Source organism: Rhinolophus hipposideros, assembly GCF_964194185.1.
Source record: "Rhinolophus hipposideros genome assembly, chromosome: 5".
Taxonomy (NCBI): Eukaryota; Metazoa; Chordata; class Mammalia; order Chiroptera; family Rhinolophidae; genus Rhinolophus; species Rhinolophus hipposideros.
In genome coordinates, this window is record NC_138051.1 from 66,470,617 (window position 1) to 66,485,544 (window position 14,928).

Here is a 14,928-nt window from a genome sequence, read left to right on the forward strand (position 1 = left end):
AAGAATAAAGAGCAGAGGCAAGCTCTGTTACCTATTGTTTGCAGGTAATAAGTAAAGAAATTGAAATAGGTAAGGACCTTTGTGAGGATAATCTCTTCTTAAAATGTATTGCTTAAATTATCAACCTATAAAAATTAAGTGAATCAGGATGCTTTTCATCTACTGAAAAACAAAAGCAAAATTACAAAATGTGGCACTGATTTATATGATTATTATTTAAAATTATTTTTCAAATGGTCAGTTTCATAACATATACTTATTGAATTCCTTGATAGAAACTAATTCCTCTTTTTCTCTGACCATTCAGGTAGATTTTCTTGAGTGAGATTTTGGTTGCTTTAGGAAAAAAATCAGCTGCATTCTTTGCTCTTGGAATTAAGGTTTAGTTGCTGAATCATTCTAACTTGTCTTCAACAGTAATTTTTTAAAAAATTTAATATACTGATAAACTGAAAAGCAGTTGAATCTATGTATATCAAAAGGGAGAAATGGTTATGGTATAAAATGAATTAAAATCTGATAAGCTGGGGCCTACCTGGCTTAGTCATCACAGGCCTTTACTACATAAGTGAGGCTAAGCTGTTGTATTACATTACAGATCATATTCTTCCCAAAATGTAATGATGCTGTGCTTTAATGAAGATTTAATGTTGCTTTACAATGATCAACATTTATAACATTCTGTAAACCACTATAACAATACTTGAGCCTGTCAATTGATGTTTGTAAATTTTATGCAGTAGAATCTTACAAGTGTTAGATACTTCTGCAGTGTTAATGGGCAGTGCACATTGTTTTTACATTGGATGCTTTGAGTACCCTAATGTAGCCTTACTAAGGAGATTTGAGATTCCATGACTTTACCAAGGAGAAGGAGCATCTTTTTTACTTAGTATTATTTTGAATTCCTAAGCATCGGTAGTTCAGAATTTGAGTACAAGAAATACGTTTCATACTGTTACTGAGTCTGACAGGAAGTAGATCCTATCTGTTATTGATGGCTTTAGATTTCAACTCACTGGTAAGTGGAGAATATTTTTGTGGGTATTATATTTAAATGTCTTTTGTTAAGAAAATTTTGTATTAGAAAAGATATTACTGAATTTCCTTTTGAGCTTTGAAGTTGGTTGAAAGTCATGTAAACATAAGTAATGATGTCAGTTATTTACTCCTGACTTATGTACACCTTGGATGAATGTAGGAGAGTCGTCTAAGGATAAAATAAACAGGTGACTGTTTAGAAGATTGAATTTCGGGGTAATTTGACTATAGCTTTTTTATCCTTTTGGTTTGCTATGGGTAGAGTTATGTATTGGGCCATTTCAAAAATCTCTTCTAATTTCATATTTAGTAATGAAAATCAGAATTTAGTGAATTTTTATAAGAAATGTCCTCTTTTGTTTAGGAGTATTGATACCTATTTCTACAGTCTTTGAATTTTCTAGGGGTCACTGTTCTACTTAATGCCTAGAATTATGTTCCACTATTATAAAATCATAAGTGGTTGAGTTTTTTCTATTCATAGAAACCTGAAAGTACTCTGGTGTTCTCAGTTTATTCTTGGAGACACACTGGTTTTTAAAGTAAGATTGTTTATTTAATTCTCACATCAGATTATTTTATGAGTGAGGAAACTGAGGCTTAGACAGAGTACAGAAGGTTTCACAGACTTAAGAAAAATTTCTCTCTTCCTCTAGATTTAAAGTGCCTGAAAGCAGAGGATGTCAGGATTTTTTTTTTGTTTTTTGTTTTCTTTTTCCCGTCAATGTAAATACCCACCAGCCAGCAACATAGAGCTTGGCTCAGAGTAAACCTTCATTAAATAGTTTCTGAATAAATGAATGAATGTGGGCTATGCAATTATCCTAACAAATTGCTATTTGAAACCAAATGTTGGAAGATTTGTTGTAAGGTTCCAGAAAGTTCACGTTGGAAGGAACCAGGTGAAAAGGTATCTCCTAATAGATTTCTTTTCTCACGCAATACACTCTGGTAGGCAATCTCATTTCCTAATTTAATTTTATGAGTTGATAAATTAATTCTTTTTGGCTTAAGCTAGTTTGGGATAGTTTTCTGTCACTTGCAATATGAGTTCTTCACTAATAATACTTCTCCTTTATATCTTGCCCCACTTATTTCAGGTGTCTTTTGACTAGTTTCTTCCCCTCCTGTCTCTTAACCTCCAGTCCATTTCCCTTGACATCTTTCTAAAACATAAGTGGTTCCTGCCGAAAACCCTTTGATGGTTTTCAGCACCTACAGGATGAAGTTTAGGTCTTTTATCTTAGCTCTTTGTAAGTCTGGCCCTTCGTGATTTGACCCAGGCCCTCCTTTTTATTCTCCTCTCCACTCTTCTCCAGCAATATGGAAGGAACTTCTAATAGCTTCCCTTTCCCACCTCTTAGATGTCGCTCAGAAGCTGCTTGTCAGGCACATTACACTGAGGATCACCTTTGTGTTGCCCATTCCCTTTATCAGTATTAAATGTAATAGGAAAATGAAATGAAACTATAAAAAAACTAAGAAATAATAAACAATAGATAAAATTTAAAGAATTTTAACAGATTTCTGTGTGGGAACCAAGAGAGCTCTGCCTGAATTACAGTGGTTGAGTGTGATCTATGAATGTTCAATGCATTAACCTTAGTAGGTTCAGGTATTTATTACACAGCTTTAAAAAATCAGTGAGGCTGCTTAATATGTTTCAAATTTAAAATTTTGTACAAAAAAGTATAAGCAGCTACTGGTATTGGTGCTTCTTTCACATGAGTCTTCCAGCCCAAGGTGCCTTCAGAGCTGCTACTTCTGATGTACTTCTTAAAGTACTTAGCTCCCCAGAGTGGAGCTTTCAGGGCGCTGTCTTAATAACCCCTCTCCCAGCAGAGGAATCTGCCCACTTCGTAAGACTCCAAGCTCAGCTTCTATTTTTGGAGTAGTGGGGGATGAGAGATCAAGGGATTGTAAGAATGGAGGAGTTGAGAGAACGTGTGATGAAGTTCCCGGGGTGGGTAAGAAGGGGAGCCAATAAAGAGGACTGGAGGAGAGGCTGTGGGCAGTAGCATGAAGGGTGAACAAATCTGCTGCTGTCCAAATTAACATTAATTCACAAAACAGTATTTTGGGATTGAAAAATAAGCATGGTGTACTGGAATACAAAAATAAAGGGGGAGGGGAGTGTGTAGTTTAATAAGTTATTAAGGGTACCTGAGGCATTTGAGAGAGAGCTGCGAAATCCATCAGCAAGAGATGTGTACCTTTACATGCAAAACACAGTACAGGGAAACCACAAAGATCAAGTTCAGTTACACCCCTGCTTTCAAAATGTCAGTCTTTGTGGCTCTAATCTGTTGTGTGCTAAGAAACCAACTCTTCCCAACCAACTCATTAGAACTGTGTATAAGTGACATGGGCCTGAGGGGCTTTGTGTATATGCGTCATCTTTTATTCACATACATTTGGACACTTTCTGTTCACCTTCCTAACTTGTGTGCTGGAAAGTAGAGTTGCTGGCTAAATAAGTTAATAGCTCAGCAAAAGCAAGGTATTATTTAAAAGACAAATGACAATATATTCATCTCCCATCCCAGTAAAATGCAGCAAGTCCATTCTTCACTAGAATTCGTACCATTTTTCTTTTTTTTTTTTTTTTTAAAGATTTTATTGGGGAAGGGGAACAGGACTTTATTGGGGAACAGTGTGTGCTTCCAGGCCTTTTTTCCAAGTCAAGTTGTTGTCCTTTCAATCTTAGTTGTGGAGGGCACAGCTCAGCTCCAGGTCCAGTTGCCGTTTCTAGTTGCAGGGGGCGCAGCCCACCATCCCTTGCGGGAGTCGAGGAATTGAACCGGCAACCTTGTTGTTGAGAGGACACACTCCAACCAACTCAGCGGCAGCTCAGCTCCAGGTGCCATGTTCAATCTTAGTTGCAGGGGGCTCTGCCCACCATCCCTTGCAGGACTCGAGGAATTGAACTGGCAACCTTGTGGTTGAGAGCCCGCACTCCAACCAACTGAGCCATCTGGGGGGCAGCTCACCTCAAGGTGCCGTGTTCAATCTTAGTTGCAGGGGGTGGAGCCTGACGAGGAGTTGAACGGGCAACCTTGTGTGAGAGCCCACTGGCCCATGTGGGTATCGAACCGGCAGCCTTTGGAGTTAGGAGCATGGAACTCTAACCCCCTGAGCCACAGGGCCGGCCCCAATTTGTGCCATTTCTGACTGAATAATCTGATTTTCTGATTAATGTGCCAGGGGTGCCAAAAAATGTATATACATGATTTGTATTCGTCTTTGGTTATCAGTATATATTATTATAATTTTAATACAGTTTTTTCTTTTCTTAAAATGTGTACACATTCTTTTGGCACCCTGTGTATTTAGGAAAGGAATGAGGTGAATGCTAGCAAACGATTGTGCCATAGCCACCTGTGGCTTAAGGACATTCTGAACCATACTCATTTTTTCTCTTTTCTCTGACTCTTACTGCATTTATACAATCATTAATGTTGGCCCTGAAACTCAGTGAATGAGGAAAATTGAAGAAAATCTCCTCAGTTCATTTTCACAGAAGTCATTTTCATTCACATAATAATAGAGTGTCTATGGTAAATGCCAGTCATTGGTGATAAAATTGTGAGTAAAATAGACATGTTTCTAACCTCATAGGACTTATTGAGCATTTACAATGTGTTGGAACTTTGAGGACCACAAACATGGGTAACATAACCTTGACCTAAACTCAAAAAATACCTCGGCATTCTCTCTCCCCTCTTCCTTTTCGGGGGAGAGGTCATCTTTCCATCATGAGGTGGCAAGGCTAACTCAGGCATTGGTTCTTCTCCTTGTGGGCTGTTGTAATAACTTCCCTTTCCCTTCCAACCCATCAAACTCATTCCGGGCAGAGGACTTTTAAAACATCTGATCTAATTCTTCTTTACCTCTCTCAAACCTCACATCTACCTACCTGGAGTGTCCAGTTCCGGTTCTGTAGTATCACAAAGCCCTTTCCTAACACAACCTGCTTTGCCAGCTTCATGTGTGTGCCGTTTGCTCTAGTTCCTGGCCTGTCCACGCTTCACATCTGGAGGCTTTCCCTGATGTTCCCACCATCACTCTATACCCAGCAGAACGATTCATCCCCTTCTTTATTCTTTTACATATTTTACAACACTAACCACGTTGTGTCGAATTGCCTTTACATTTTGACACCCCCTGCCAAACTCAGAGGGGCAAAAGTAGAAGGCACCATATCTGCTTGTTTAATCAAAGTACTTGTGCATGGTCCCTGACTCGTAGCCATCAGTTGATGTTTGAACTGAATTTAAAGATGTAGTTTCCAAAGTCAATAAATTCATAATCTAGTAATATACACATCTGTTTGTAATACGCCATCGTATATACACTGATGCTAACTAAAACTGTACATTTCTTGAAATGATCAGTTCATGCCTCTTCTATTCCTTAACCCCTTTCCCTGCTATTTCCCTTCATAATTACTCTTCTCATGATTGACTAAATAAAGGGAAGAAGGCTCATCAGCTATCTAATGGACTCTCTACTTCTTATTACAACCCTGTCCCACTCAACCCCTGAGGGATGCAACATCTTCTGGCTGTTACCCTGGAGAGGGGCGCTGTAGGTATGAAGTTAACCATGAACAGAGAAAGTACACTGGGATAGCAAATAGGAGCTCCCTTACAAAAGCCAGAAAGCCAGATTCTTCTAGTTGGAGGCCTTTTCTAGCATATGCAGTTTTACGCCAAGGTAACTAACAACACAGCTCTTTTCAAAAAAAGATTGTGAAGAATTGCTTATTGTAAGAATTAAACCATTTTAATTTTGCAAAGATCATCAGGTAAATTTAAGACTTTGTATATAGGCTCATCTGTTTTTCTTTCGTTTTTGTGGAAAGTAAATTTCCTCTCAAGCAGGCATTTGTTTTATCCAGTATCATTCTTTATTCATTTGTATCTGTTTTTAAACCTGATAACTGCACCTAAACTTAAAATCTTATGGCCATGGTTTTTCATGGAACTTAGTATTCTCTTGGATATCCACTGACGTTTAAATCAAATATATTTAAACCACCAACTTTTATCTATAGAACTATATTCTAAATCACTAAGAATTTGTCAGGTGTTTGGTACAACCTTAATAAATATCTAATCTTCAATTGATGTTATTATTTTCTTGTTTTGGAAGAAACTTTGATTTCAAATCAGTGCCTTTTTAAAAAATTACTTTTTACATATACTGCATATAATGATCTTACTTGAATTCTGTGTGATCATAAATACTGGAAATGAGTGGTTAGTCTGAGGAAAGAATATGGGGCATAAGATGTTTTTGGTTTTTTTCTCCCCCTACCAAAAAAGTCCTTAAAATTAACATCTGAAATGACTCTTGGACTATTGGATTACTTTTTTACTTGCATTAACCCACTAGCAGTTGTTTTAATAATGTTGCAAAAGTAAAATGTTTAACTCACATGAAGAAGAAATGGCCATCTTATTTGTTTTGTATAAATGTTTTTAAAAGCAATCTTTTTCAGTTACAGTTGACATACAATATTATATTAAAAACGGCCATCTCTTGATTCGAGCGTTTAGTAATGACCCCTGTTAACTTTGTAAATTGCTAATTTTTGAGGCTTTGTGCAACTTTGACTAAAGTTTCTTTATATTTGGTAAAACTGAAAGTACCCCAGTGTTACAAACCATCTGAATGAATGTACTAAAAGATCTTACTCCCTTTCCCTTGATTGCCTCCTGTTTTTTTAAATTATTATATATTCTAATCAACTACATGTTTGTTGATTGTGGGTATATTATTAACAATTAATATTCTTAAAGGATACAGAATTTAAAATGGTCTATTGAACTCTGGACTGTGAACACTGTATTTCCTGACAGTTGCCTTTGCTTTGAATATGGCTTTGAAAGGCCAAAATCTGAATTCTTCTTTTGGAACATAGAATAGTACTCTGAAATTAAATTATGGTAATTTATGTGGAAGAAACGTATTAGTGTTTTGTTTCTCTATAGTATCTCTAAACTTCAAATACGAATTTTCCCAAATGTTAGTTTATAAGTAATCTATCAGAAAAGCGAATATTATATTAAAACCCACGACCCATTTGTTTGATGACAGCCAAAACCTTTGGCTTTATGAGAAGAAATCTTTAGGTTTATATAATTAGTAAAAAGTAACAAATAGGTATTTGTAGGAATAATTGTTTTTACATGAATGTTTCCGTTAGTTAACCCCCCCCCAACCAAATTAGTATTTATGTATCTAGTTTCCTTCCCTAAGAAGTCATTTTAATTGTCTTATTTTCTGGGTTCTCAATGTGAACTACAGACACCAGGCAAATGAGAAAAGCAGGCTAGTGTGATAGAAGAGATGGCTGTTTGGATCTGGGACAAAATAGAATTTATATGACTCATTTAAATATATTTAACTTTTTTTAAATATTGTGCTATCCAAACAAAAACATTTTTGCCATGTGACCTTGCAGCCTCTGGTTTATACTCATTCAATAATAAGAATATTTTAATGTTAATATGTGCATTATTTCTAATAATAAATACATTTTAATTATTGTGCTCATCTATCAATATAATTGTACAGGCCACATGGTATTTTAATGGATTTTTAAATAAATACCAAGTGAAGTGAAAATACCCATTCCTGAACCTTTTCCTCATGGCTAATCTTATTAGTCTTTATGGTAATACTCAAGAGTAGGGTTAGAGTGATAATTGGGGTGAAGGGTAGAGATTGCATATCTTGACAGTTGCATTAAATCAACTCTATCATAATGAGACTTTAAATCTGGCTTTGTAGGATTTTGAGAAAATTCATTATTTTCCAACTTCATTAAAACTTTATCCCCTTACATTGAGTTCACAAAACAGAAAAAGACAATATATCTCATCCTATTCATTTTCTATGTATTTGTATATTTTACCTTTACAGCCTGAGGAAGAACTTGATCCTGAAGAGAGGGACAACTTCCTCCAACAGCTTTATAAGTTTATGGAAGACAGAGGTATTTTTATTAATTAATTAAAAGTAGTTTTAATTACAGTTTTAGATTTTTGGTTTATGCATTATTTTTGTTAGAATCATGGGTATATGGATTTGGATTTAAAGTAAAGCCTGAGAATCAGTTACAGCTAACAGTTATTCAGTACTTAGAATAAAAACAAATATTAATATTCTATTTGAGTAAAAACGTATGCTAAAATAGTTTTTGTATAGTTAAATCTAGTCTTCTTGGGACTTATAGTAAGCCTTATAGTATAGGGACTTATAGTAAGCCAAAACTTACTATAATAATATTTCAGTAATACAAAGTGAACAATTACAATGTTACTCTGCATACTTATTCATTACTAACGCTGTCTCTATGGCAAGTAAACTGGCCTGATCCATGGTCTCAACAAAGGAGATAGGAGATCAAACATAATAGCAGATCAGTCCCTACCTAAATAAAAAGGATTTCTGTTTGGAAGTTAGAAGAAGTAGAAGCTTTATAAATCATCATACTTCTTGACATTACATTAGTCCTGGAAAATCCTCAGCTAATTTGGTCCTAAACAGTCTGTGGCCTTCAGAAATCATCCTTTAGATTTTTGCTAACAGTCTTAACATTTGCGTTAAGCAGTGAGAATGGAACCATAGCTTTAAAAATGCACCCTTTCCATTGTACAAGATATGACAATTAAGTTCACAAACTTGTCACCATGCGCTTACATTGGCAGCACTGTCCAAACAGCTCAGTAAGGCTTCATAACCTTGGTATATCAGTGTCTCACAGCCGTGTTCGTGTCGATGTGTGGCGGTGTCTTGCCAAGTGACGTTCATTATTGTTGTGTGGTTTTGTGTGTCATTGCGAGAATGTCTGAGCTTGACTTAGAGCAACGGACAAACATTAAATATCTTGTTAAACTCGACAAGAGTGGAAGTGAAATCAGGGACATGTTAGTCCAAGTTTATGGGGGTAATGCCATGAAGAAAACAGCAGTGTACAAATGAATTACACGTTTTTCTGAGGGGAGAGAATGCGTCACCGATACAGAGAAGTCAGGGCGGCCAGTAATCAGCAGAACTGATGAAAACATTGCAAAAATTTGTTGACTTGTGCGTCAAAATTATCAGCTGAGTGGGAGAAGCATAGCAGACTAAGTAAACATCGATAGAGAAACAGTTCGGAAAATCTTAATTAAAAATCTTGGCATGAGAAAGATGTGTGCAAAAATGGTCCCAAAGGAGCTCACCAATGAACAAAAGCAAAGGAGAATCGAAGTTTGCCAAGACCTTTGGAGAGGCAAGACGATGTTTGGACTGTGTTATCACTGATGATGAAACATGGGTGTACCAATACGATCATTGTGCATCAAAGTGCACAATGGAAGTCAGCCAATTCGCCACAAACAAAAAAGCTCCATCAGCACAAATCAAGAGTCAAAACGATGTTGCTAATCTTTTTTGATATCAGAGGGATTATTCATTATGAATTTGTACCAACTGGACAAATTTAACCAACTTTACTATTTGGAAGTGCTGAAAAGTCTGCGCAAAAAAGTTGGACGAAAACAACCTAAACTTTTTGCCAATAATTCATGGCTCTTGTATCATGACAATGCACCAGCAGCTCACACAGCACTGTCTGTGAGGGAGTTTTTAGCCAGTGAACAAATAACTGTGTTGGGACAGCCTCCCTACTCACCTAATCTGGCCCCCAGTGACTTCTTTCTATCCCTGAAGACAAAGCAAATATTGAAAGGAAGACATTTTGATGACATTCAGGACATCAAGGGTAATACGATGACAGCTCTGATGGCCATTCCAGAAAAAAGAGTTCCAAAATTGCTTTGAAGGGTGGACTAGGCGCTGGAGTACTTCGAAGGTGACCATAGTGATATTCAGCAATGAGGTATGAGCACTTTTTCTAGGATGAGTTCGTGAACTTAATTGTCAGACCTCAGATGTGTTTTTGCCCAGGCTATTTGAACCAGCAATATTGTTGGCTACACCTTGTAGTCCCAAGGTTTAATTTAGTTTTACCCAATTCAGTGGTAGTTAGAGAATAGTTAATGATTTTATTAGTTGTGGAAGTTTATGTAAAGACCACCAGAATACACTATAAAGAATATTTTGTCTTTTCTTACATAATTTAAAGTTCTTTAAATATATGCTACTGATGAATGAAATTTGGGAAATGAGAAATTGATAGCTTTTTAAAACTTAGTATTTCCATCTGAATAAACATTCCATTTCTACCCTCTGATATTAAAAATAGGTACTCCAATCAACAAACCTCCTGTTTTGGGCTATAAAGATCTCAATCTCTTCAAACTCTATAGACTGGTTTATCATCAAGGTGGATGTGACAATGTAAGTAGGGTGGAATGAAAAGTTAAATCATCTAATATTTCACTGTTATATGTGCTTTAGATAATAAGCACGTGTTCTTAATGAACATAGAGTATTAGTGTAAAGATTTATTTCCCTTTGCAAATGTTAACAAAAACTTAATTTTTCCAGATTGATAGTGGTGCTGTATGGAAGCAAATTTATATGGACCTTGGCATTCCTATTTTGAATTCAGCTGCTTCCTACAATGTAAAAACTGCTTATAGAAAGTAAGTAGTATAGTTTATTCAATAAAGAATACATATTTACAGGGAATATTTTCCATTTGTTAACAATTAAATAAGAACACATCAATCAAAGAATATTAATGTTAGGAAAAGTGTATAAAATAATTTAGGTTACTAGATACCTGTGACTGAAAGTTACTGCAGAGCACCAATCTGCTATAAACCATTTTTCATGTTTTCCTAATTTCCTTTTCAAAATAAGGAATGCAGGCAGTGTTTATAGTCTGAAATGACAATACATGTTCGGGAGCTGCGTGAACAACCTTCAGATCAAAACTGATAGCTATGTCCAGTTATCACAAGCTCAGATTTTTCTGGAAGAAATTTTATGATCAGTATAATTGTTTATAATCCTGTATAAAACACCAAGAAATTAGTAACATATAAAATGTACTTTAAGAAAAGAAAGCCTAGAGTGTTACTTTTTGAAAATACGTGTGTTTGATAATATAGTATTTAAGTTAAATGTAAAGACTGAGATTTACTTAAAAAGAAATAAATCTTTGTTTAGGTATCTCTATGGTTTTGAGGAGTACTGCCGTTCTGCAAATATTCAGTTCAGAACTGTTCACCACCATGAACCAAAAGTAAAAGAAGAAAAAAAAGACTTAGAAGAATCAATGGAAGAGGCTCTCAAACTAGACCAAGAAATGCCTTTAGTAGAAGTGAAGAGTGAACCTGAGGAAAATATTGATTCAAACAGTGAAAGTGAAAGAGAAGAAATAGAATTAAAATCTCCAAGGGTAAGTAGTTAATACTAGTTTAACTGGTCTATTTTAAGCATCATTTAAAGTTTTTTATTATGGACATTTTCAGATGTACACTAAAATACTCCAGATAACATAGTTTAGTTTCCAGTATTTAGTTATGATTCAGCCAAGCTTGCCTAGCTACCCTTCTCTAAATATATCACATATTATGTCTTCTACCTGAAAAACCATTCCTCCTGTTGTTTTCTGTTTATATCTGTTCAAATCACTCTCATCTGGGGTCAGTCTCAAATATTCTCTTTGCATTCCCTCTAACATGCTTTTTTCATCTGTATTTACGTATTTATCTGTTTATTATTTATTGTTGCTTTTACTCCACTGTGCACTAGAATCATACTTCCCGAGGCCAGGGATTATTGTTTGTTCTGTTCATTGACAGATCCAGACATCTATAATAGTGCCCCACACATAGTAAGGACCTACTAAATACTTGTTGCATGGGTGAATCTTCTCTTACACCTGCGCTTGCACCTAGCTGGGATTTTGTTCTTTCTCTGTTACTCTACACTGTACAGCTCTTGTGACAGTTCTTTTCATGTTCTGCCTTATTTTTTCGTCAGGTGCACACTGGTTTTATCTTTTAATTCTTCCTCTCCCTTAGTATGTAAGTCAGAAATCGTCATCCACTATTTTAATCATTGTCAAACGATGTCTACAGAATAGGATCAATCAGATTTTAGGAGAAAAAATTTATCACACTATCAAAGAAATTCAGTTACTGTAATACATCTTATTTTTCATTGAAATCATATTTAGTGAAAGAGGAGATGAAATCACCTTCTCTTTTATTTGCTCAGAAACCATTTTTTAAAAACTGTCCACTCTGAATTTTATGAAACATCCACATTGGTTTGTTTCTTTTTTTAATTTCTAAAAATTGTGATAAATACACGTAACATAAAATTTATCATCTTTACCAACTTTAAGTTTACAAGTTAGTGTCATTAAGTACATTCACATTGTTGTGCAACCATCACCTCCATCCATCTCCAGAACACTTTTCATGTTGCAAAACTGAAAGTGTACCCATAATAAATAACTCCACATTCCTCTCTCCCCTAGTGTCTGGCAACCCCCACTCTACTTTATGTCGTTATGAATATGACTACACTAGGTACCTCATATAAGTGGAATCATACAGTATTTGTCCTTTTGTGACTGACTGATTTCACTCAGTGAATGAAATTCAAGGTCCATTCATGTATAAGTCAGAGTAATCCCATTGTATGTATTGTGGACATACTCGTACTTCCTTGTCATTACATCAAGACTTGCCTCATTTTACGTAAAACATCTGCAGAGTCCTGCATAGTATGGATGTAACATAAATTTACCTTCCTCAAGATTTCCTCTCTAATTTTTTACTACTACAGAAAGTGCTCTAATAAATGTGCTTGTAAAAAGTGCTCCTAATTTATCTTAATGTAGAGGGTAAACTTATAAAAATGGGATTTCTGGGGCAAAGGTGTATAGACCTAAAGTTTGATAGGTAGCAGTAGCTTTCATTCATTTACCTTACAAACATTAATATTTAAAGAGCCTCTGCTACGTGCCAGACACTGTCTAGATCTGAGGATACAGAGTGAATCTGACAAAGTCCCTGCCCTTAGGGAACTTACATTTTAGTTCTTTGAGATAAGAAAAATAAATTTATTTTTTTCTACCTTAGAAGCTTAAATAGCACATTGGAACTAGAGAAAACATTTGCTATACTGAAATATTAATTGTAAAGCACTCTAGTGCTCCCTAAATTGTTGGCTCTATTTTTCATCCTCACTTTATTCCAAGTAGAGGGGAATTCTGCCAGTGTGTACAGGTTGACTTGAAGAATTTAGGAGATACTGAAATGGCTCACCAGTTTCATGGTCAGTTGATCATGCATCAAGAGGCTGGGTAGAAGCTTCCGGGGGTGGAGCAATATACTACAGGCCCAGGGAGCTCTCCAGATACTCATTCAAAGAAATCACCCCACTTTTGGGGCACTGATGCAATTCGGTCCTTTTAAAATGTGGTCATACAGAAATACAGTGATGATGTAAATTTTATCTTTTAAAAACAGTAGAATTAGAGACCACAGAGCTTTTAAAAGTCCATAATTTAGGGGGTGGTTTATTATTATTATTATTATTATTATTATTAACAGCTTGTATCATTGATGTTTAGATAATTCTTTTAAAACTTTTATTGTAGTCAAGAAATACCAAAAGTCAGATAAAATAACAGTGAAGAAAAGGAAAACTTTTTTATTTTTTAAGTAGTTTGTAGCCAAGGATCATAGTAGACCTGGACAAAATTAAGTCACTTACATGGGTTATTATTTTACTTTTAAGAGGAAGAGAAAAGTATGCAGGAGTTGATGGGTCATTGCTGTCATGTCTCAAGCCAGAAAGGCTAGTCATTACTGTGAAGGTTTAAGAAAAAGATGCATTTTCTGTCCTCCTCCTTGTAGTGATAGCTGTTTGAAAGACTTTATGCCCTCCATTAGGGACGAAGGAGAATCGCTCGAGATGCAAATTCTATTAAAAAGGAAATGGAAGAAGAGAAAACAGAAGACAAATTGAAAGATAATGATACAGAAAATAAGGATGTAGATGATGACTATGAAACTGCAGAGAAAAAAGAAAATGACCTACTACTGGGAAGAAAAAATACACCAAAGCAAAAGGAGAAGAAAATTAAAAAGCCAGAGGATTCTGACAAAGACTCAGACGAAGAGGAAGAAAAAATCCAAGAGAGGTACATTATCTTATTTTGTTCTCCAGAAGCACCTGCCTGGGGTACAGCAGCTCTCTGTTCCTGCTTAGATATTCAGGTTTGAGGGAATGTTTTCTTATTGAGACTTCCATTCCTCTTGTCTAATGAAGGTGAGACACATTGTGAAGATGATGTGTATCGCCTTTCGGAATTGGAGAATATACTGGTCGCACCATTTTAATAGCACTTGTGCCCTAAACAGTGGCCTCAAAGAAGGCTGCGTCACCCAGTCAAAAGAAAGGTCCTGCAGTTGACAGCAGGGAAGGGAGCTGGAGAAAAATGGAGGAAGTGGACAAGAGGAAACAGCGACAGCAAAAATTCCATTTTAAAAAAGGTACAATGTGGGAAAGCTAACAAACACATGGGTGCACAGTACTAGCAGATGTTTCTGTGTGTTAGCTTTATCTAAGACATTTTCCTTTTTCAAGTTATTGTATTAGATTAAGTGGCATGCACCCCTGATTCTTGTTTGGAAAAATACATTCTTGCCCCACATCACACCAATAAATTTCAACTTTTTAATGTCCATCCTGTTTGCTGTTGAGTGAAAACTGTATTTTTTTTCTACGTGTTATATACATGTATGGACTGAATTGACTTAAAAATAACAAAGATTAGGCAGTCCAGCTACATCCAAGTAATACCTGCCATGTTTAGTTGGCCATTTCTGTGTTGTCAAATAGATTTACTAATTTTTATATACTACTAAAAAATGAATTTTAATTCAGCAACAACAGCATAAC

The 14,928-nt window shown here is 35.7% G+C and overlaps 1 protein-coding gene across 2 annotated transcripts in view; it reads left to right on the plus strand.

Annotated features, from left to right (window-relative positions):
• ARID4A (AT-rich interaction domain 4A) overlaps window positions 1-14,928 on the plus strand; it is a 60,114-nt gene that overhangs the window by 23,213 nt on the left and 21,973 nt on the right. For both annotated transcript variants that reach the window (XM_081048765.1, XM_081048766.1), the window contains exons 12-16: window positions 7,972-8,044; window positions 10,301-10,395; window positions 10,546-10,643; window positions 11,173-11,404; window positions 13,917-14,167. In XM_081048765.1, the coding sequence (XP_080904891.1) occupies window positions 7,972-8,044; window positions 10,301-10,395; window positions 10,546-10,643; window positions 11,173-11,404; window positions 13,917-14,167 (749 nt within the window). The remainder of the gene's footprint in view (window positions 1-7,971; window positions 8,045-10,300; window positions 10,396-10,545; window positions 10,644-11,172; window positions 11,405-13,916; window positions 14,168-14,928) is intronic.